This window comes from Equus quagga, chromosome 9 (assembly GCF_021613505.1).
Source record: "Equus quagga isolate Etosha38 chromosome 9, UCLA_HA_Equagga_1.0, whole genome shotgun sequence".
Lineage (NCBI taxonomy): Eukaryota > Metazoa > Chordata > Mammalia > Perissodactyla > Equidae > Equus > Equus quagga.
In genome coordinates, this window is record NC_060275.1 from 15,489,137 (window position 1) to 15,513,886 (window position 24,750).

The 24,750-nt window shown below is 36.3% G+C and overlaps 1 protein-coding gene across 12 annotated transcripts in view; it reads left to right on the top strand.

Moving 5' to 3' along the window:
* The window catches only part of PIGN (phosphatidylinositol glycan anchor biosynthesis class N), a 183,897-nt gene that overhangs the window by 49,289 nt on the left and 109,858 nt on the right, over positions 1-24,750 (top strand). For all 12 annotated transcript variants that reach the window (XR_006890180.1, XR_006890181.1, XM_046672270.1 and 9 more), the window contains 8 exons: positions 5,801-5,879; positions 7,098-7,280; positions 12,670-12,809; positions 15,559-15,658; positions 15,763-15,855; positions 16,898-16,989; positions 19,609-19,717; positions 21,825-21,933. Coding sequence is in view for 10 of the 12 variants with exons in the window: in XM_046672270.1 (XP_046528226.1) it covers positions 5,801-5,879; positions 7,098-7,280; positions 12,670-12,809; positions 15,559-15,658; positions 15,763-15,855; positions 16,898-16,989; positions 19,609-19,717; positions 21,825-21,933 (905 nt within the window). In the remaining 2 variants the exon portion in view is untranslated. The remainder of the gene's footprint in view (positions 1-5,800; positions 5,880-7,097; positions 7,281-12,669; positions 12,810-15,558; positions 15,659-15,762; positions 15,856-16,897; positions 16,990-19,608; positions 19,718-21,824; positions 21,934-24,750) is intronic.

Genomic DNA, 24,750 nt, shown 5'->3' on the forward strand with positions numbered 1-24,750 from the left:
GTACTCCAAACACTAGTTCACCCTAAATAATTGATGATAAAATTCTTGATAATCCTAAAACATGGTTTACTTTCTCTATAGTGTTCAAATAACTAAGGAACAAAGATGGAATGATAGCAATCACAGCAAAGAAAAGTGCACAATTAATACTCATTTCTCTTTTCCCTTTTCTTTTAAAACGATGTTTTCAGTATAAAAGATTTAGTCAATAAAGGAAATTTTTTCATACAAATTACCACTGTGTAGAAATGTTGTCTTGCCATCATCATCAAATTTTGCTTCTGCCAAATTCTCTCTCTTCTCCCTCTTTGGGATTCCAGTTACATGTGTGTGTGTGAGAGAGAGAGAGAGACCTGATCACAGTGACTTGTATGGTTTTTTTAATTGTCTTTTCTGTATTTTCCATTCTTTCTGCTCTTCAAGGTGTGGGTGGGATATTTTCTACTGACCTATCTTCTAATAAAACAAATCTCTCTTCTGTTTTGTCCAGTTTGCTGCTATTGAATTCTTAATTTCAGTTATTACCTTTTTTCAATTCTAGCATTTCCATTTTAGTTCATTTAAAAAATAGATTCCAGGGGCTGGCCCTGTGGTGTGTTGGTTCAGTTCATGTGCTCCACTTCAGTGGCCTGGGGTTTGCAGATTTGGATCCTGGGCGCAGACCTAGCACCGCTCATCAAGCCACACTGTGGCAGCATCCCACATAAAATAGAGGAAGATTGACACAGATGTTAGCTCAGCGACGGTCTTCCTCAAGCAAAAAAGAGGAAGATTGGCAACAGATGTTAGCTCAGGGCAAATTTTCCTCTCACACACACAAAAAAGATTTCAAGACTCAGCCACATGGCTGAGTGGTTGAAGTTCTGCGCGCTCCACTTTGGCAGCCTGGGTTCGCAGGTTTGGATCCCAGGTGCAGACCTACTCCACTCACCAGCCACGCTGTGGAGGTGTCCCACATACAAAAAAATAGAGGAGGATTGGCACAGGTGTTAGCTCAGGGTGCATCTTCCTCAGAAAAGAAAAAAAAGATTCCAGTTCTTTTTTTTTTTTTTTGAGGAAGATTCGCCCTGAGCTAACATCTGTTGCCAATCCTCCTCTTTTTGCTGAGGAAGACTGGCCCTGAGCTATCATCCGTGCCCATCTTCCTCTACTTTATATGTGGGATTCCTGCCACAGCATGGCTTGCCAGGTGGTGTCATGTCCACACCTGGGGTCTGAAGCAGCGAACTCTGGGCCACCAAAGTGGAACGTGCACACTTAACCGCTGCGCCACCAGGCTGGCCCCAGATTCCAGTTCTTTGGTGCAATTTTCTGTCTTATTCTCTATTACTGAATATATTAACCACAATTATTATTATTTTTTTTTCTGAGGAAGATTAGCCCTGAGCTAACATCTGTGCCAGTCTTCCTTTGCTTTACATGTGGGTTGCCACCACAGCATGGATGACAAGTGGTGTATGTCTGTGCCCGGAATCTGAACCTTTGAACCTGGGCTACTAAAGCAGAATGTGCCGAACTTGACCACTATGCCATGGGGCTGGCCCTCCTTAACCACGATTATTTTAAAGTGTGCACCTAACAACACTACCAATATCCATATTATTTGTGAGTTTGTTTCTGTTGTCTTTTCAGTTGATCCTGTTGTTTAGTCTGGTAGTTTGTAAATGAATGCTTGTCACTGTGTACGGAAAGTTTTAGAAGCTCTGGATTATCTCATTCTCCAGAGGGGTTTCACCTTATCCTCTGACAGGCGCAGAGTGGTGGCTGACTCAAGGCTGTGTTGAGGTTTTGTTAACTCTGCTCCTACCTCTGGGTGGCCTCTGCCCTTGGAGTGTAGTCTCCAGTGATCTCAGTCGAAAGCTCGGTGTGTTATTTAGAGCCTGTCTTCTCTGGTGGCTCCTGAACACGAAGTTTTGTCTCTTATATATCTTGAGACTTCCAAAACTTCTCTCCTACTTTTCAGGGGCTTTCTTCTTAGCTTCTTGTCCTCTCGTCCTACACAGCTGAAGAATGCAGCTGAGGGTCAAGCTCACCTCCCTTTTCACCTCTCTTCTCACCAGGACTTGGCCTCTATTTCTTTACCTGAGTTCTCTATATGTAATAGAATATAAATTCTTTCTTATAAAAGTCCCTTCTCTCATTCTTTAAGACTTCATCTCAGAGTCTGTATTAAATTAATTTCAGATAACCTTCTTTTCATGTCCTTTTTTAAAATCTAGAATGAAAATTTTATATTATTCTCTTACCTTTCTTCTCTTGGGGTCCTCAAGTCCTGGCTGCATTGGCAGCCACACATTTTAACTTGTATGTGTGCAGTTTCATAAGATTTCCAGAGGCTCCACTGGATTCCTTCCCTCCAGCCAGCAGCTCTGTGCCCAAATTCTCAGCTGCCTTGTGCCGAGAAGAAGAGTGGCAGATGTGCTAAGGGTTACAGTTCCTAGAATGTTGGATGTCTCCTCTGTGGCTTCCTTCTGTCTAGTATCTTAACCGTTCAATTCTTGGTGGTCTCAGCAGCTCTCCAGTACCTTCAAATTGATTTTTAATTTTATTGTATCAGACTTTCCAGTTGCTCCTGGTGGGAGCATTGTATACCCAAACTTCTCCATCATAGCCAGAAGCTATGCTTAAATTTAATGTTTTCATTATTTTATTTAAAGAAAAACTTGTCAGTTAAATGTGAATGAAAAAGTAATGCATTAACACAATAAAAATTACACAAACGATAATAAAAAGTTGCCTCTCCAGTATTCCAGTCTTAGAGTCTTTTTCTCTGGAGGCAACGTTGCAGTTTCTTATACATCTGTCTATATATATCATGTGTAGATATGTACAGGTATGTATATGTCCCTCTTGCTAACATATTTTAAATTTTAATTATGAAATACTTCACACGTGCTAAAAAGAATGGAGAATGTAACAAAAATCCTTGTACCCACAATCCAGGTTTAAGAAATGTTAACATTTTACCATATTTCTTTAGATCCTTTTTTCCTCAAGAAATAAAATGGTGTAATGTAATTGAATCCCTGTTTTTAAAATCTACCAGTTCTTATTATAATTCTCTTTTTTCCAATCAGTATGATTTTCAAGATTTATCATGTTCACATGTGCAGATGCCCTTCATTCATTCTAATTTACATGTGTTATTCCTTAGATTACTCCCCTGCCAAACCCTCTTGTTTTGTTATTTGTTTTGTCTTTTTTACATAAATGTTAACATATTGTACCATATATTCTGGACTTTACTTTTCTCACAGAACTTGTTTATGGTTAAAATATGTGATAGTAAGATTTATTTTGCACCCCTTCCTGACTTATGGAAAAGTAAAAAAAAAATATATATATATATATATTCATCTCAGAATCTGTATTAAAGTAATTCCAGATAATTGTATATAGGGGGACAAGTTTATGAGAATCTTTAATGTCAATGCTACAGTGAGGATTATACAGAACATTTTGATGGATTCCAGACATATTCTGAACCTTTGGTATATCCCAAGATTTACATATAGTCTATTTAGGAAAAATAGAAATTAACCTGGTCTTGGTTTCCTTACCTAAGTACTCCATATATAACGTAATATTTCATACCTAATATAATATTTCACATACAACGTGTTACATACAACATAATGTAACATAAATGTTTCTCTTTAAAAAAGTTTCTTCTCTCATTGTTCTTAAGACTTCACTTGAGAACATGTATTAAATTAGTTTAAGAAATTTAGTTGCTGACAAGCTTTTTTTTCATCTTTTTATTTAATTTAGCAAATTGTTAGGTGCTTTAAGATTGGCAATGTATATTATTCTCTTATTTCTATTCCTTTTTTAGGTCTGCAATATTTTGATAGCATTTTACTCCATTAAGATTTATTGATTCGTTTTATGTGCTTAGCTCTTTGCTAAGTAATATTGTGGATAGTCATGGAAATAATTAATGGTCCACATGGAGGTTAAAATTTAATTGAAGAGAAATGAATTGATCATTAAACCACACTAAAGTGCTAATGGTTTGAGGTGAGATTTGGAGTGGACCATAAAGGATAACGAAGATTTGATTTTGGAAAGCAGAGAGGGGAGGATCTTTATGAACAAGAACTCAGATGTGAATACAAGAGGTGAAGAATGAAGAGTTTAACCATTCTATAGCTCAGGGTATACATTTGTGATAATGGGAAATTAAGTAGAATAGGAGATGGTCGTCAGTAGACCAAGAAGTTGAGAATTGATGAAGTAGATAGTAGGATGCCCATATCAATTTCAAGTAAGTTAGAAGATGCAATCAGCGTTTTAGGAAGCTGAGTGGATCAGAGCAAGGGGAGGGAGATCAAGTAGAAGGGCTTGAAGAAATTTGGAAAGCTCAACCAGATACAGCCTTCAGAGAGGCCTCTGCACTTTGGCCCAGTAGTTCCATTTTTAAGACTTCCAGGAAAGTATTCCAAAATGTGTGATGTCTGAAGAACAAAGAACTGGATCATGGCAACAATTTGAAGTAACTTGTTTTTTTTTCACATATTCCTGCTTCCTGCTACCTTTTTACTTCAAATCCCAGTGAGTCCAGGGGTGGGGAATTTTCCTGCAGTCTGAAACAGTGATTGGATTCCCCTGAATTGAAAGATGTGGAAGCCCCAGATTCTTAACCAGGGAGCTCTGGAGGGTACATAGAGGAGCTTCTGGGGTTCATGAATTTTCTGAAATTACATGAAAGATTTCAGATTATTTATATTTTCTAGACAGAGAGTTTCAGTTTATGAAAGAACTCTGTGATGTCTCTCAAATTAATAACATCACTTAAAAGATTTACTTCCTACACATCTCAATCTTATCTCTTCAGAGACTTCTGGAACCAAATAGAAAGAAGCCAAATGATTATATTATGTTGAACCATATGAAATTGCCAATATCTAATTTAGTAGTTTTGACATACAAAAATAGCAATTTCATATCATCTAACCTAATATATCTTTAAATAGCTTTTTTGTACTTTTTAAATATAAAGGTATTCATTTTAGGAGTGTAGGTGTTAGTTAAGCAGTATATTTTGTACTTAAATATACTTAGTTATTTCAATAAGGTAGTTATGTTCTGGTTATATTTCCTCAGTTTCTACATTCCATGAACTTAATACCTTTAGATATGTACCTTTTCAATTTATGCAATATTAGGAGTATTTCTCTTGTGTATTTAAGGTTTCTGCTGTGGTAAAAGGACAGGGAAATGAAGGAAAGAAAAATGAAAGATAGGGGAACAGAAAAGGTATATGGTACAGTATAAGAATAGCAAATAGGTTCAAATTGTTCAGTAACTGACTATTGGTTAGGCTCTGTCCCGAGCTCCTCGGTAATGAAAATTCTTAGGCTCCTCTGGCTCAGGGGTACAAGGCGAGCACCATGATGGATCTGCCTGTCTGCTGTGTCTGCCAATGAGCATGGAAGGGCTGTGCGGTGGACTCACAACACTAGTTTGCTGTTCCATTCATTCTGTTGATCTAATCAGAATTTCTTTGTTAGAGTATTAACATTTCTCCAAAATGATGGATTATATGACTATCATAAGTATAGTTTGGCAGTTAAAACTTTGAGTCAAGAACACCAAATTTAACTATAAGCTGTTTCTTAGAAGAGTTCTGATAACCAGCAATAATACACTTTAGCTTGAAGTTTCTTTTTTTCTTTTGTTTTGTTTTTTCATTTTCTCAAGTTTCACCATTCTTTTATTTTCAATTCAGCAAAAAAACAAGAAAAAATATAATTGAAATGAGGAGACATTTTAAACCTAACTTTTTTTTCCTTTGTAGGTTGCTTTCTGAGTCTAAACAGCACAACATTTTAAGAAAAGCAAGATCTTATATAAAACAGAGAAAGTATGATGAAGCAGTAAGTATGCAGGCCTTGTTATGTAAACAGCTGATCATCATTTTGGATACGGGGAGGGGCAAGGTATGGCCATGGAGAGCACAGTGGGCAGGCCAGGGAGCTTTCCTGAACCCTCAAGATAGGATTGTATTTCCTAAGTAGCTGTTTTTGCCATGGGCGTACTTCTCTTGTTTCAGATAATGTTATGGGTAAACTTTTTTAGGTTAGCATTGGAAATGAACAATTGCCATTTGCTATGATGACAAAGTGTATTCCAGGTTTCTATCACCTTACTTATGCATAATATTTTAGAACATGACATATTTGTACATTTGGAATTATCTACACACTATCAGAAGTCTAATATTTATATTGAAGCTTTGACTCCTCCGGCTCCTACCCTACTATGTTTTTCATTGACTTTCTCTTTGTTAAATGGTCACATAATTTTAAACTATGATAGAATTCTATTAGTAGTTTCTAAAATTGCCTGAGTAATACCATGTATTTCTAATGCTTATTTTTGTATTGCTTTTAAAATGGTAAGCTGTTCTCCTCCTCCAAAATACTAAGCTATTTTAATGATGTTTTATTACTGATTTGGGTAGTCTGATATGAGAAAGTAAAAAAATGATATAAATGTGGGCATCTCTGTTATTTGGGACGTCTAGTAGAGGGCCTTCATTTCTTTCTTTCATGTACTCTGAAGATAATTTCCACAAAATGAATGATTTTAAATCACTATATTAAATCACAGATAGATACATTTAAAATGCCCTTTCTTATCAAGATTTATAGATTTTTGTTTGTTTGAGGAAGATTAGCCTTGAGCTAACATCCGCTGCCAATCCTCCTCTTTTTGCTGAGGAAGATAGGCCCTGAACTAACATCTATGCCCATCTTCCTCTACTTTATATGTGGGACGCCTGCCACAGCATGGCTTGACAAGCGGTGCCGTATCCATGCCCGGGATCCGAACTAGCAAACCCCAGGCCTCCGAAGCGGAATGAGCGAACTTAACTGCTGTGCTACTGGGCTGGCCCCTCTTATCAAGATTTAAACATTCATTTTATTCAGGAATTTTTCTTCTACTTTGCAAGAAGATCCTCGAACAATTAAAATCTGTTCTTGATCAGGCATCTACAGTTACTCACTCTAATTTTAATAATTTTCCTTCCTTTGACACTTAGGTTTTCTTATTCTTTCCATGTGGCAAGTTATATTTTTCTTTCTCTGTAGATCTCCCTTTGCAAGGAGCTGATTCATCTTGCATTGAAAGGATTGTCCTATTATCACACTTACGACAGATTCTTTTTGGGCATCACCGTTGTTCTTGGTTTCGTGGGATGGACATCTTATGCTTCTTTGTTGATCCTCAAGTTTCATTCCAACCTTCCCAGAGGTGGTAGTAGAGAAGTTAAGGTATGTTCAGAAACTATAATGGAGATTCAGATGATGGTGTAAAATCACTAGGACTGAGGAAAGAAATCAAATCAAATCACTTGTAATGAGTTCATACAGTGTGCAGGTTGATGCAGCTAACTCTTATCTTTTACTTGCTTTTGTTCTTTTTTTCTCAATTATCTCTGTTTCTTTAGTTGGGAAAAGAGTGTATTAATAATAATGGCCCTTTAACTGAAGCGGGCTATAAAGATACCTGTATAATTTAAATTCTCCTGTGACACTGTGTTGATTTTCTGTTCTTTTCTGTGATTATTTCCCATGTTGTAAGTATTCCATATCTTTCTAGTACAGGTGGTCAGAAAACTACTTCAAAGCAATATATTTAACTTTATCTGATATTAAAAGAATAGGAGCTGGAAAGCAACAAATCACCATTCAAAAGGCTTCTTTTTAAATAATGTATATGTTTTCTGGAACTGTTCTTACCTTATTTCAACTTTATGAAATTCTTAAATACAAATTTCCAGAACTTTCTATTTATCCTCATTTTAAGAATTAGTCCCTAGTTTACTTTTTCAATGCAGAAAAAAACCTCTAATAGTGTTTCATATAAATGAGAAAATATAACAGTACATATATGGTTTTACTACGTTAAAACACTTTATTCTTTTAAAATATGTTGCTAACTTTCCAGATAGGGTATTATTAATAATAACAGTCTGCAAACATTTCCAGTGGTAACTTTTTACAATTTTATATTTTATTTTTCTGTAATAGAAGGAGAACAGTAGTGTTTTTTCCCAGTTTTTTATAGTACTTTAATACATCTTAAATAATTTCCTCCAAGTAATTTTCATTATTTGAATGTATGTGAAATTGGCTAGAATAGGAATAATTTCTCACATGGTAGGAAAAGAGACAGAAACAATCGTGTTTTAGTAATGGATATGTCTTGGCATTCTGCTAGGTAGTTTAAATTTATTTTGCCATTTTAAACTCATAACAATGCTGAAAGTAGGATTATAATTTCTCTTTACAAAAGAGGAAACAAGCTGTTTAAATAACTTGCAAAAGGCCACTCAGCTAGGATGTGGAGGAGCTGAGGTTTGAGTCCAGAATAGTCTTGTGCCAGATGCTGCCTTTTCATATTCATCTTGATGTTCAGGCTATTGTGAAAGGATATGTCTTTAGGTTGATGTGTCAGCAGTTTTATAGCTGATAGTTCTTCTTTATTATTAATCTGATAATACAGCAAATATTTAATTGAGTGTACAGTACAATACTAGATGCTGCATAGGCTATACAAAGAAATGTAAAATTCAGATTCTGTTCTCAAGAAGCTTAGAATTAAGTAAAGTAGGTAAGAGATGTACACACATAACCACCTTATCAGATACAGGTCACTATACTACACACGTTATAAAAGACAACTTTAACATTTAACAATTTTAATATATGTTAGGTTTAGTGTGATGCAAAGATTATCCTATTTTAAATAAAGGAGAGCTCACTTTAGCTAGGGTGATGATACCAGGAAAAAGTAAGTCTTGGTGGAACTTTAACACTCAGACTATAAGGAGATGAGCATTAAAGCAAATAGAATCATAGAAACAGAGGCAGAGCTGGGAAAATGTATTATGCTGGGCTAATAGGTAATGTTTCTTGAGCCCCTCCATTCCAGGACTGTCCCCGGTGCTTTATGTGCGCTATTCAGTTAAGCTTAACACTACCCTAAATTTGGTAGTTATGATTATCATTATATAGTTGGGGGAATTTAGGCTCAGAGAGAGATATATTTTCTTTAAGGACACACTGATGTTAATGACAGAACTAATATTTTGTAATACTTAAATTTATGCTCTTTCTATACCATGCTGCCTTCAAAATAAATAGTTCAAGTTGGGGAGAATGTGGGAAGTTTGTTCAAGTGCCTATTAAGAGCTAATACTGACAATATAGATTAGACTGAACTAATCAAAGGCCTCAAACGCTGGACTATAGGCGTTAGACTTTATTTAGTTGGCGTATCAGCTAGTTCTCTGTGACAGAGAAACAGACCCAGTAAAATCTACGTATTAAGAGACTGAGTGTGTGGGGCCAGCCGGGTGGCACAGCAGTTAAGTGCACACATTCTGCTTTGGCAGCCCAGGATTTGCCAGTTCGGATCCCAGGTGCAGACATGGCACTGCATGGCAAGCCATGCTGTGGCAGGCGTCCCACATATAAAGTAGAGGAAGATGGGCATGGATGTTAGCTCAGGGCCAGCCTTCCTCAGCAAAAAGAGGAGGATTGGCAGCAGTTAGCTCAGGGCTAATCTTCCTCAAAAAAAAAAAAAAAAAGAGAGAGACTGAGTATAAGGAATTGGCTTATGTGATTGTGGGGACTAGTTAGGCAAGAGGCCTAAATCCATAGGTCAGGCCATCAGGAAGCGCAGACTGGAAAACTTGCAGACAGGATCGGAAGCTGCACTCAACAGGTGCAGTGTCTTCCTCGGGGAAGCCTCCGTTCTGCTCTTAAAGCCTTTCAGCCGATTGAATTGGGCCCACTCCAATTATCTAGGATAATCTCCCTTACTTAAAGTCAACTGATTATGGACTCTAATCACATCTACAAGATACTTTCACAGCGACACTAGATTAGTGTTTGATTGAATAACTGGGGACTATAGCCTAGCCAAGTTGACACATAAACCTGACCATTACAGTTGAGGTCATTGCAAGTATTTTGAACACTTTGATTCTGTTGGCAAAAACATTCTGATTCCTCTTCAGTGAGTTTATAATCTGGTGAAGTGACACAATCTAAACAATTGGGAAGAAAGACTAAAATGCCAGTAGTTGATAGCAGTGATGAAGGGAGGCGTGGAGAACGGTTAGGAGGTACGGGGAGTGCAGCTGTGCACGTATTAGGGCATGATGCTTGCAGTTGGGGTGCAGGCAGGCTTCGCAGAGGAGGTTATTGCTGAAGTGAAATCTTAAAAGGTAAGTAGGCTAGCCCAGTAGGAAAAAAGGAAAAGACACGCATCTGTCAGATGAGGAGAGAGGCAGCACAGCTTGGAAGAGCTGCAAGTCTTCAATAGGGCCAGACTCTAGAGGGCCTGACGGGAGCGAGAGATGAGCTGCAGCAAGTGTTATCCTCCATTGCCGCATGAGGAGACCGCTTTAGACAAGCTAAATGCTGTAGTCAAATTGACAAGCAAATAGAATGGCAGCACTGGAATTAAATTTAGGTCTGACTCCAAAGTTTATGTCAATTCTACATGACAGTGTCCCCAGATTATACAGGTCGTTTCTAATTTATCACTGTTACAGGCAAGTATGCAGCGAATATTCTGTTTTCTTTAAATGTAATTTGCCGCAGCTGCTCTGACTTGAACTCTGCATTTTACTTCCATAGTCTCTTTTCCTTTGCTTCTGCCAGGTCAGATGTCTTTTGCTTTAGAACAAAATATCTTTGTTTTGCCATACGCTTTCCCTTGTTCTCTTATTAACTCGTAAAATCCCCAAATATTAATCCCTTAAACCAATCCCATGATTCCGTCTCCACCTGTATGGTTTAAACTCCTTGAAGGCCCGTACCTAGTACTGACCATAGCATAGAGTATGCGACTTATTAAATGTTTCCTGGTTGCAGGAGTAATCAATGCACATGGCATTGATTATTGTCGGGTGTTTTTGGGGGAGCCGAAGAGAGGCGGGGAGTCAATTCATGATGAAGTAGAAGATGTCTGCCACTCTCGTTATTTGCAAATCCTTTCAATTTTTACTTCAGCTGAACCAAATTCTTTATGATTTAGTTTCCAACAAGTAGATGTCATTTGTAATGTCTATTACTTTATATATCAAGGGATTAGGTAATTATATCGTATTGTACTGACGCTAGAAAATTCCTTGAGTATTTTTTTAGGTACTCCTTTAAACTTCTTTTCTTCTTATTTTACTGTTCTCAAAATGATGTGAAACCAGTCTGTTACAAGGAATACACGCCTCAGCCGCCTTCAGTTTCAGAGACTCCCCCTGTCCACACCCATTTGGTATTTGCTCCTTCCCCTCCCGTCCCCTTGCTTTGGGACCTCCATTGCTAGCTCGAACATTCATTTCCAGCTATTCACTGAAGGGTTTCTGTAGTGACTTCTGGGACTAATGCAGAAAAGTAGAAGAGGAAAGAAGAAAAATAAAGTTAATAATAGCAGCCATTATTTATTAAACAGTAGTAATATTTTGGGCATTTTGTTAACTTCCTTACATAATCTCATTTAAGCATTACCAATGTTGATAAATACATATGGAATCATTCTCATTTTATAGATGGGGTGAAATTAAGCCTCAGAAAAGTTTTGTACTTTGCTCATGGTCATGTAGTGAGCAAGTGACAGAGCCGGGATCTGAATTCTTACCTATGTAGCTCCAAACTCTTAAACACAATGCTGTGTTTCACCTTCTTTTTACAACTATGCCCTAGTTTCTCTTTGCTTCTTACTTCTTTCCTGGTGACATTTTATTCCAGTAGGGAGGAATTATAGAGAGGAAAAAAGTTTTGTGCTTTTCCTCTCTAAATTCCCCTACTCTGGAAGGTAATTCTTAATTCTCAGCTTATTTAGCTTTGGCTAGCAAAGCCAGGGGAAAATAGAGAGAGAAAACAAGGAACAGGGGCCGGAGAGCACCACATTGCCCCTCCATTCCTGGTTTTGTTCTCCTGTACTATTCTTAGCATCACACCTTTCCATAATCATTATGTATGTGATTCATATCAGTATATATGTGATACTGTTCTTAGCATCACTGCTTTCCCAGTCATTGGAACTTCTGTCCCTGACGCATCATTACTCCTGGCCCAGAGCACCCATGGGCCTGCGTAGCCCATGGAGGCCATCACTGGTGACTTACATTGAGGAACTCCTTTCTTGCTTGGCAGGTGGTTGGGAAGAGGAGATATGACTGAATGAATCTACTGTGGGTGGTCAGTGGAGAGAGAAGCGTGGGCAGCATGTCAAGTTGGAGTTTGAATAGATGGAAGCATTGTCCCAAGTGAAAATAAGGCACATAGTTTCTTGTGGATTAAATGGGTTTTTGTAAGCTAGTCAGAGAATTCAATCAACATTTATAAAATTGTTACTAAGGAGAAAGATGTTCAGAGTTCCGAACAAGTTACTTGCAAACAAACTTGGAACATAGTCACTTTTAAACTGAGAATTGCTTAATTGCAGCAATTCCAGGCTATCTAGCCTTTTCTTCTGGAATATGCTGCTTTAATGACAGATTTCTTAAAATGCAGTTCTTAGATTAATCATCTAGTTGTAGAACCATTGGGAAAAAAGTAATATAGTTTCTTCACTTTATAAAATCTCTTAAAAGCCTGTCAATTAGCATGAATTTGGAAGTGTTTCAACGTTTTGTTTGATTTTCAGAAACCAAGCCGTCTCCTGCAATATAGTTTTGTAGCTATTGGTGTTTTAGTAGCATTTTTCCTGCTGATTCAAGCATATCCCTGGACTTATTACATCTATTGTTTATTGCCAGTGCCAATATGGTATGCGGTTCTAAGAGAGTAAGTAACACATCTTGCTGTCTTGTTTTTTCACTTCACTGATAATTAAATCTGTATTTAAAATGCATTAGATTTCTGTAGCATAAGTCATCAAAGATATTTATAATACCCTCAAATCTCCAGGCCCTCTCACTTCATTTATAATAGTGTAAATGTTGCATATAAACATCCTTTTTGTTTTACCATTCCCTTTTGACTTCATCTTTATTGCCCTGAAGTAGCATTGACTTTGTTCCCTTCTTTGGGTACCTTTTATAAGAAAAATCTGGAATAAAAATAAAATAATTAATATCGTTTGTACCATACCAGGAGTAGCTTAGATTTTGAACTTGTCTCACCATCTCAGATTCCAGTGTATCTTCGTGTTTCATGAAGAAATTTGCATAGTTTCTTTCCAAACATTTTTGCCCCTCCTTTCCTATCCATCATGTAAACCTAGATAAATGAAGCTTTGTAATGAAACCCGATCTAGTAATGCGTGCATACAAAGAGGAGTGGATATTAGTCACGTGTGCTGAGTGCTTCTGCACAAGTGGATTTCAAATGGATTCTTAGAAAACATCAGAGGTGGGGATCTCAGGCAAGTTTCAAGCACTTTGAAGTAAAACCACTAAAACGTTGTGCTGGTTCATGGTCACAGGCAGCGAGGGTCATGTTGCAGATCTTGTTGATTTCTATATTTGCACCAATAATCTAGAATTTAAACTTAGTCTTGGATATCCAAGGATCCTCTGAGAAAACCAGACCCCTAAAACAGCCCAGGGAGTGAGAACCCAGAATAAAAGGGTATTTTCAGCATTGGCTAGCATGTGTGTCATTTTTTATACAATTTACATTTTTTATACATTTTTTATACATTTTATACTTTATACATTTTTTATACATTTTATAAAAAAATACAACGTGTATTTTTTTCTAATTTTTGCTAACTCCAGCTTTGACCATCTCTTCCATTCTTTAAAAACGTTAAGTTTTAAAAATATTAAAATGTTAAAAATGTAGAAAATAAAATTAATATTGAAATATTTATTAGCATCTTAAGATATAAAGCAAAAAGACACTGACAAAAGAACATGCTGTTACTTCTCCATTTGAAAGGAATAGGGTTGCTAGATATACATATTTAAATCATATTTTTTTTCTAATGTCATTTAATCTGCTTTTAAAATTTTAGAATGAAAAGTTTTATCCTTATAGAAAATTCACTTTTCTACAGAACCCCTCCTGAATTAAATGTACTAATTATGAAGATGACATGTATGTTTAAATTTTAAGGGAAAATGTGATTTTGAAAGTATGTTGTGGGCCGGCCCCATGGCCGAGTGTTAACTTCTCGTGCTCTGCTTGGGCGGCCCAGGGTTTTGCTGGTTCAGATCCCGGGTGCGGACATGGCACTGCTCATCAGGCCATGCTGAGGCAGCATCCCACATAGCACAGCCAGAGGCACTCACAACCAGAATATACAACTATGTGCTGGGGAGCATTGGGGAGAAGAAAAAAAAAGAAGATTGGCAACAGTTGTTAGCTCAGGTGCCAATCATAAAAAAAAGGTATGTTGTATTCTTTCTTCTTGATAGATTATATAGAAAATAAAACACAGAAATTCACTTTCCTCTAGAAAAAAATCTTTTAAATGATTTAACAAAATCCTCTCTTGTTTCTCTATGCTTATTCACTGTTGAGAACAAAAGAAACATCCTCGTTTTGACTGATGTTAGCTTTTCTTTCCTACATGACACCTTAATAGTTTTGATAATATTATGTAGCCATTGTTTTCAATCAGAAAACGGTCATAAACCAAATCATACTGACTTTCCTAATTAACTATTTAATAATTCACTACAAATGCTAGTTTTTTTTTCTAGAAATGAAATGTAAAATGTACTCAAGTATGTCACGCATTTTTAATGGTTATGTATTCACATTTAATTACAATTAGTGTATAATTTAGTGACATCTTAAATTGGGTTTGGAAAAGGTTATTTAACTCAGTGAAAAAGTGCAATAAAGATTTTCTCTACCTAGGGCCGGCCCCGTGGCCAAGTGGTTAAGTTCACATGCTCCGCTTCAGGGGCCCAGGGTTTTACCGGTTCAGATCCTAGGCACAGACATGGCACTGCTCATCAGGCCATACTGAGGTGGCCTCCCACATAGCACAACCAGAAACACTCACAACTAGAATATACAACTATGAACTGGGGGGCTTTGGGGAGAAGAAAAAAAAAAAGAGTGGTAACAGATGTTAGCTCAGGTGCCAATCTTTAAAAAAAAAAGATTTACTCTACCTAGATTAGGAAAGTCTACCTTTATTTCATTAAGATAGATGAGATTTCAGTATAAGATTAACCTTGGTGAATTTAAAAAATTTTTTCAGTTTTATTTGTTTGAGTTCATTGTATTTTATTTCTGGTATTATATCTGTAATTGCATGTACCCATGTTTAAACTAAGATCAAACAAGACATTTCTTGTCATTGATGTTTATAAAAAACCAAGCAAATTTTTGTGGTTATATCAAATTAATTCAGAAATTGCAGTTTTTCCTAAAATACTTCTAGATTTAAAAAAAAATAATTTAGGTAATCAAAGCCATTGAAATAAATCTTTTCAAGATTATCTCAGTTTTTGAATAATGAAAATTCCCTGATTTCTAGCTCTGTGGAATGTTTTTATTTTTTATTATTTATGACCCAATATGTGATTCAATATGGAGTGTAAATAATCTTTTTATGAATAATCTCGTTAAACAGATTTCAAGTTATTCAAGACCTTGTTGCATCACTCTTGAGCTACCCTCCGAGTCATTTTGTTGGATACCTGTTAGTCTCTACCCTGGGAATTGAAGTATTAGTAAGTCATTAACCACATTACAACATTTTCAGATTGCTTTCATATATATGTAACTCCTTTTAAATGACCTGATTTTTCATTTCTTCTTTGGAATGCATTTCTAGGTTCTCAGTTTTTTCTACCGCTATATGCTTACAGCTGGACTTATTGCGTTTGCGGGTTGGCCATTTATCACTCAGTTGTGGACTCGAGCAAAGGTATAAGTACTCATTTTGACACTAGACAGGTTAGGAGCTACTTTGTTTTGATATGTGTTTGACTCAGGGAATTGTTCATTTTTAGAGAAAAGGGCACAGTGAGTCCTTGCGTAAAGAGCCTGGTCCTTTTGACAGGAGGACTAAGGCTGCCTTTAAAGTTTCAGTGATTCAAACGGACTCGCGTGTCAAAATGAGCTGGTCGTGTGGTGATTGAAATACTCTGGAAGCGGAGCTGGTAGGTCTTCCTCTGAAGCATTTCCTGAATTCCTTTAGCCTCCGATGTCTAAATGGTGGAGCAGCTGAGGAGCTGCCCAGAGCAGCGCAGTGGCAGAGGGGGCCACGCTCTGAGCTTGAGTGAGAGGAGTCACCTCTCTCCTGGCCCTGAGCCACCTTGTGTTTTTTCTGGAGAAGTATATATTCATGATAGATTATTTTAAAATATAATTATTCCTGATTTCCTTCCTTTAGGTAGGGAATTACAACGTGCTTCTACAGTGAATACTCTCATGTTTCCGCTTTAATACTTTGATGGAGGTAGCGGCAGATGGAAATATCTTCTTTCGACCCTATGAGAACTTATACAGTTCTCCAATTAAAAGTATTTTCACTTATTTCCCTCCTTGGCTCAATCATTTGATTATGATTGCAGGCCAACTTTCTTACAGATGTAATCGATATATGGTATAACATAAATTGAATGAATGCTTTGAAATATCAGGCCCAGGTTTAAATCCTGGTTGTTTCATTTACTAGTCATAGACCTGATGCTACTTATGTTTTAACATCTCTGAGCTCAGTTTCCTCATCTGAAATATTGTGAATAATAAAAGCTACCACTTGAGGTTATTGTGACAATAAAAGATAACACTCATATTATACCTAACATGGTACCTACTCTATGACAGATCCTTCACAAATAGTAACTGTATTACTGTTTGAAGGAAATAGATGTAAGCCTTTGCATTTTCCATGTAGTCTGTGAAACACTGAAGACAGTTTTCTTAACCATATTTGTCTAAAGGTAACTTTTTCTTTATTTTAGAGGACCTCACTGAATTGGATTTTCTTCTCTTTGCTCCTGGCAGTGTTCCCTCTGATGCCTGTTGTAGGACGAAAGCCAGATATCTCTCTAGTGTATGAACAATATTTTAACTTATTTTCTTTTCAATACAATTGTTTTTCTCAATTAACACTGTGACATATGAACCTAATCTTGGTTATGAGTTTAAAATTACATGAACAAACTGGAAGTTAAAATGCTAATATCAAACCATTAGTCATAATTTTGGCCCAGGCTCTGAGAGTCAATGCAGCTCTCTGGAGATGCTTCTGGGCCTTCACAAAAAATGAAATTGTACCAAACAGTGATAACTTAAAATGCAAAGAATAAAAGGTCTAGAAGGTTTTGTATTTTCTCTATATTGGGGAATTAGTAAGAGGTTTCATATGAAAACATGTTTCTGTTGCCAAAACAAAAAGGTCAAAAAGCCATTGATAGAATGCTATGTTTGCCTTGGAGCATGTCCACAGTTTAAAAGTCTTATAAAAATGAAATTTTCTCCTATTCTAATCTGAATTTAAAGATGTCCATGGGGAGAAACTCTGTCTTGACAATTTTCCCATGTTTAATCACTTAAATTGTTAGAAAAGTCTATATACCTTACCTGAATTCTCCATGCTGCTGTTGTATTTACTTCTCCTCAATATATCCTAAATAAATGTGTAAAATAGTTGGTTACCTTTACTTTTAACTTTGCTTTTAAATTATTATCAAGTAATCTACTGGCTCTGTGTATGTGTGTGTGTGCATGCATGGGCTTGCCAAGTTAAATGATCATTATTTCATTTACCATTTTCTCTCTTATTTTTAAATCATGTAATCACATTACTTTCTTTTGAACTCTGTATAAGAGCATTTTTTTTAGCATTTTAACCTAATCTTTAATCAATGAGGGTAAATCTATTTTAGCTGAAGGAAGATTAACTAAATGTTTTTTAAAGTATGTGCTAATTTGTGAGGCTCTACACACTTATCTCATTTCTGTAAGAATACTAATATGGACTAGATAACGAATTATTCCAGGAAGTCAGTTTATTATCACAGCCCCAAATAATTGTATTGAATTCTAAGACCATACTACCTAATCCATACTTTATTAGTGTTACTAAGTAAAAACATTTTGCAGCTATCATACACTACAAATAGTATGTGAGAGGATGAATTCAAATATTTTCATTTATTTCTTGCTTCGTGTTGCTCTGTGAGCTCTTCTCTTGTCTCTGGAAAGCGCCTTTCCATCCTTTAATCAGCGTCTGCCTGTCTGTCCTGCTCTAACAGTATTGACGTGGTTGAGCAGAATTTATCATGTGTTAAAAGGAAAAGAAATTGTGTAAATGGTCTTCGTAGAAATTTGCCACTTGCATATTGTAGTAAAGATGAATTCAGGAAGCAAACTTGTTAAAACGTGAGAAATTTAATTTGTATTTTTAAAAATTATGTTGTTTCCTTCTATACTTCTTAAATTCCTCAGTGATTTGTTTGTGTGGATTTCCTAGTAGCTATATTTGGAACTTCTTTATTTTTACTCCTCTTTCATGGAGAAATTTCTGGTCTCCATTTGATCTATCACCTCACCTCCCTTCTTTAGAAAATTGCGGTGCAAGATATGTGAAAACATGGATAAAATTAAAAGAAAAAGCAAATATATATATAACATAGTTGTAATATCCTTGTTACTCTAGTTCTCTGAAGTAAAAACATATCTGCCAGTGAATTAAAATACAAAATTATTTTTAAAAAAGCAAAAGCAAACAAAGAATCTTGATCATACGTGGCTATTTTTCATAAGTTTTAATGATAGTCCATGTTGAATGCATAACTACTTTTTTCCCTTATGATTTGCAAAGAGGACATTAGAAAAATAAATAAAAAACAAACACGCATTTTCCTGGGAATTCCTGCTTTGCAGTCTTCTTAGCCCTGCCCTTTGCTCTTTCTCATTTCTCTTAAACCAACTCCTTTTTGTTCTGTTATGTTGCTGGGTTCCGGATTCTGTCCTCAATTTCAGTCGTCCTATGTTATTCGGATTTTTAGGAGATGAGAGTCAGAGCTCAACATTAGTATACCGTTTCCTTGATGTTAGTTTCCTTCGACTTCAGAAACCATACTATAGCTGGTGTTCTTGAAATAGTAGAATTTGTTGTTTCATTACTGTACAAAGTGCCTCCCTTGCATGTTTCCTTGTGACTGCTGTCTTACTCTTCCTTTAGCCAGGAATAGCTGAGGAAAGCACCAAGGTCAATGATAAAAAGGAGCAATTTGTCGTGCTAGGAGTAGTATGGATTATAAATACAGATCCTTTTTGTATGAGTTAAATGCTTATAGTCAGAAAAATGTGTGTTTTAGATACTGATGATATGTTTGTTTAGCTATCTTTTATATTGTTTTCTGTAAATTTTTCCAATCAGGCTAAGAGTAATGGTAAATGGTATACATAAAAGTTTTAAAAATCAAATTATAGAAATAAGATAAAGATACTTAAAAAATAGTGACAAGTTACAAATAACTCCATCTCTATGGTATTTTTATCCTAAGATTTTCATTCTTATACCTGTGTATCCATTTTGCTAGTTCGTCTTGATTAAACCAAATGAGAAGGTCTACATTAGAGTAAAATGTCTCATATTTCATACGATATGTGTTCAGTCAATATCTTAAGGAAATTTGAAATTGTGAATTGTGTTTTAAAACAGAATGACTGCCGGCTTGCTGGTTCTTCTCCTATCCCTGTTTGTTGTAGCGTCTCTCACAAAAAGAAAAGATAGTTTTGTAAATGAAGAGCTACTGTTGCATCTATTACAGGTCAGTTACAGATTTTTGACACTATGGGATACTAATGATCCACCAAAATGTATCTTATGGTTGTATTTCATTATGTTGTTACTGCAATGCTATCATATTTACTGTACTCAGTACCTGCCAGCTGAGAAGAAAGTTTTCTGTTTAAGATATTACGTGGAAATATATTTTCTAAAAGGTATGAAATAACAAAAAGGTCTAAAGGGGGCAGCCCAAAGATGCCCAGAGAGCAGAGGTTAAGGAGACTTAAGAGGCATCTGTATTGACCAAAAAGCTGAGTTGAAAAGGGCCTCCTTTAGACTTGAGATTCTGTGTTGTCTTCATTTGGGTCAGGAAGAAGGTAAGCTTCTTTAAAGTGAAAGCAGCCTTTGAGTATATTTATGTGAAGAATAGCCAGTGTAAGACTAAAGACAAGTCCTAGGAGAAAATAAACTTTACCTTGGTTAGTGGCTTTGGTGTGTTGAAAAGAACTTTGAACTTGACATTTCAAAATTGAGACAGTTCCTGGTTATGCTGCATACTAGATGTGTGATTTTTAGTAATTTAACTTCAGTTTGTTTTTAATGGGTAAAGTGGAGATAATAACTAGTAGGGTTGTGAGCGATAGAGATTATATAATGTCATTCTGTAAAATTATAGCTTTTTTGTAGGTAAGAATGGAAACTACTTTTTTCTTTTAAACAATAAAAAATTTCAAAAACCTATCTAGACCACTAATTAAAAACTAAATAACTTATATGAGTCTTCTCAAAATATTTCCTCAGAACAAAGCTGGAATAATAATAGAAAGTATTTCCAAGAATAGTCTGAAATAAAATATATAACACTTAATAGATGTTAATTCATCCTTAGAGGACAGAGAACATATAAAAAGAGAAGAAATATTTTGTCAAAGCTCCTATCAAACCATTGGAACATGTCTTTCATTTTAAATGGTACACTGCCTGGCTTTACGCTAAAGCTCATGGTAGCACTGACAGAATTCACCTATAATAGTGAGTACTTTGACAGAAGTGAGTGTTTCTGAATCTCACTCTATAGGAGCAAAGAATGTCATGTTAAAATTCCTATGGGCTTTGTTAGAAATACCCCTAAGTATAGGTAAATCTGTTAAGAAATTCCTTTTTACATTAACTTTATTAATTTGCATTTATTCCTCTACTGTGTAGCATATTTTTCATTGATTCCAAGACAAATATCTTTTCACATTTTAACGTCTCTGAAATGAGATTGTCTTCCAGTTGAAAGGATCCTGGAATTGTGTTGTAGCTTTATTGACAAGGTTTTTTCCTTCTTAATTCACTGAAAATATGAGGGAATTAAATATATCTCTAGGATTGGGTGATGAGGTTGCTAATCTGATCTCTAAGAGAGTTTACTTTGTTCACAGCTATATCTTAGCTCACTTCTTAAAATGGCAGTTAATCCACCAGTTCAGGGGTCAGCAAACATTTTTCTAAAGAACCAGATTGTAAACATTTTAGGCTATGGGTCATATGGAGTCTGTTGTAAATTTTTCAACCCTACAATTGTAGTGCAAAGGGAGCTGTAGACAACACATAAATGAATGGGCATGACAATGTTCAATAATACAGTATTTCTAAAAGCAGGCTGCCAGCCTACAAGCCGTAGCTTACCAACTCTACACTAGTTTATATATATTCCCTGAAGAATATTGTAGTCCTTGTATTCCCAGTACCAGGTGAATACTCAGGCTGCAAATATGTGTTGAATGAATAATGCGGGTGAGGGCCAGAAGACACTAAACCATATACATTTCGCCCTCTTCGTTTCCATGATTTAAGAAACCTTCAAAGTTCATAATGAATATTTCTGTTCACTATGTGATAGTGTGTGCCAAAACAGTGTGATAATGTTTGCCACAATACTTCTGAAAGTGTAAAATGCCTCATTTCATGCTTGTAGAGGAGGACCTTTGCTTGCTACAAGAGTTGTAACTCTTGGTTACAGAGAAGGTGAGCTGTCCAATTTCAATAGCGTTTTGGCCAGATTCCGGTTGTTCAAGCACTTTTCTAAGTATTCTTTCTACTATATAAATTAGTCTCTCAACACCTTCTCTTTTATTTATGTGTTTTGTTTTTTTTTTCAGATGCTGAGCATGGTGCTTTCCATGTACGTTGTGTATAGCACCGATAATAGTCTACTCAAGAAACAAGGACTTCCTCTTATTAACCAGATCATTAGCTGGATAATATTAGGTAAGAGGTCAATCAAACCAAATGAGATAACTTTATATTAAGTCATATCTTAAAATTACCCATTTATATCTGTATTATTGTTATTCAAAGAAATAATTTTGTTGCAGGAAAATAATAATAACCAGCTTTTGCTTCTATCTTTTGCTGGAATTTGACAAAGAAAATTAGAACTTTTGTGAGCATTCGTGTGTTAATAAAAATTAATATAGAATATTTATGACCTGATAATAAGGGTGTATTTTTATTCTCATCTGATAAAAATCTAAGTGATTCCAGAGGAAAAGAGGGTTTTGTGATGAGATTCTTATGCTGAAATTTTGTGTCAGTTTGTAAATTCTCAGTTTTTACACAGGGACTTGGAAACGGTTAAGTTTTATCTTTATTTCTCTTGCTGAAACTAACATTGATCAGTCACCTCCCAGCACATTACGCGTTTTGTAAGGCAGGTGCACGTTCCAGAACGTATGTCTCTGCAGGACTCTTACTGAACAGAGCTGGAGTGTGCGTGGGAGGCAGACACGTGATGTGGGGGAGGACGGGAGCTTGCTTTAAGTCCGGGTTTTTCGTTTAAAAAAAATGACACTTTGTAATGCCTGTGGGTGACGTGACGTGCACTGTAACTTTTATCTTTTTTTAAATAATTTTTGTTGTTCATCATTAAAAAAGAAAAAGATTTTGGATAGAACTTTGTCTTAAAAAGTGGATTAAAAGATGAGTGTTTTTCCTTGGATTCCTCTTAAAATCCAAGCAGAGGCTTAAAAATACGACAGGAAGCAGACATGTATCTCCTAAAATTTTGATTTGCTCCTGTTCCAAACCCCTTGGTCAGCGTTTAAGTAGAAGTTATTCTTGGACAGTAACTACTATCATTATATATATAACTTCATTTTCATCATGTAAGCTTCATTTCATTATAGGCACTCTGCAGGCCTTCCCTTTTATATTATCTCGATCAATAAAGTTACTGTTTACATTCATTCTGCATGAACAATATCAATGACTGTTCCTTCACTTTAAAAAATTGTGTGCAGGGCTGGCCCGGTGGCGCAGCGGTTAAGTTCACACGGTCCGCTTCAGCGGCCCGGGGTTCACCGGTTCAGATCCCGGGTGCGGACATGGCACCACTGGGCAAGCCATACTGTGGCAGGCGTCTCACATATAAAGTGGAGGAAGATGGGCACGGATGTTAGCTCAGGGCCAGGCTTCCTCAGAAAAAAGAGGAGGATTGGCAGTAGATGTTAGCTCAGGGCTAATCTTCCTCAAAAAAAAAAATTGTGTTCAGTTTGTACTATGTTCTGGCATGTTCTGTCCCCTGAGAATAATAAAGATAGACTCAGTCCCTGCTCTCCTAGAGCTCACATTCTGCAGAGACAGGTGGGCTGGTATTCTAGTGAGGTAACTGTGTAACGATGTCTCATATGACATGTTAGTTTTCAAATCCACAGAAAAACCAAAAGTTATGGATGAGAACTACAATATTATAGGAAGTCTTGGGCCAGCCCCAGTGGCCTAGTGGTTCAGCACATTCCACGTCGGCGGCCCGGGTTTGGTTCCCGGGTGTGGACCTGCACCATTCATCTGTTGGTGTCCATGCTGTGGCGGTGGCCTAGGTACAAAATAGAGGAAGATTGACAACAGATGCTAGGTCAGGGCAAATTTTCCTCAGCAAAAAAAGAGGAAGATTGGCAGAGATTTTAGGTCAGGGTGAATCTTCCTCAGCAAAAAAAATAAATAGTAAAAAAGGAAAGTTTTTCTCTTATACCGCATAACTTTGCAACTGTGCAAACATATACAACACACACCAGCAGATAAATAATATATGGCAAATAATAAATAGGAGATCAGGTATACATAAGTAGCAGCCCAGCTTTTACTTACCACGTAACCTCATTTCTTTGTAGTGTAGCCTGGCCCAACTCTTTAGTATTCTTACCCACCTAGTGATAAACCACAAGGAGGAAGAGAAGCAAAGAAAACAGAATTTTTGCATCTATCATTGTATCTCATTTTTAGACATCTAAAACTTCTAAAAAGGTAAAAAAAACATTTACCAGAATTAAAGAAAGCCATCCTCCACTTTGTATGCTTGTTCCTTATCTGTGTTTCTGAGTGTATGTAAGGGTAAAAGTTTTTAAACACTATATTCAATATTTTTGTGTATTCTACCATTCATATATTAATTTTTCAGTTGACCTAGTAACGTTCTTTATGGCATTTTCCCATTCTTTGTCTTTTATGACGTTGACTTTTTAAGAATATAGCCAATCCCAACTCCCCTGCTGCAGACTGTTACTCAGTTTACATTTGTCTGATGTTTCCCTGTAATTAAACTGAGGTTATACACTACTGGCCAGAATACTGTGTAAGTGATGTTGTATCCTTCTTAGAGTCGCATTTGGAGCCACGTGATCCTATCTGTCCCTTGTTGGTGATGTTAATTTCCATCACCCTGTCAAGGTATTGCCCAGTTTTTTCACTGTGTATTTACTGTTTTTCCCCTTCCGTTGCAACTAATAAGCTGTCTGTGGGGAGACAGACAGATCCTCAAAGACCATCAAATATCTTTCTTATCAAAATTTCTCCCTAGATTTAGCATCCATTCATAAGTCTTTCCTGATCCAGTCTTTGTCATGATGGCTGCAGAAGGATGATTTTCTGGCTCCAGCACTCCCATTGCATTTACCAGAAGGCTCTCAGCATTCTACTGTGAGAATCCTCCCTTCTTTCCTATTCATCCATCCTTCATTTATTCACTTCTCTGTTTATTATTGTTGTAGACTTGTGAGCTCCTATGTTTTCAAAGGTTTATACTTATTA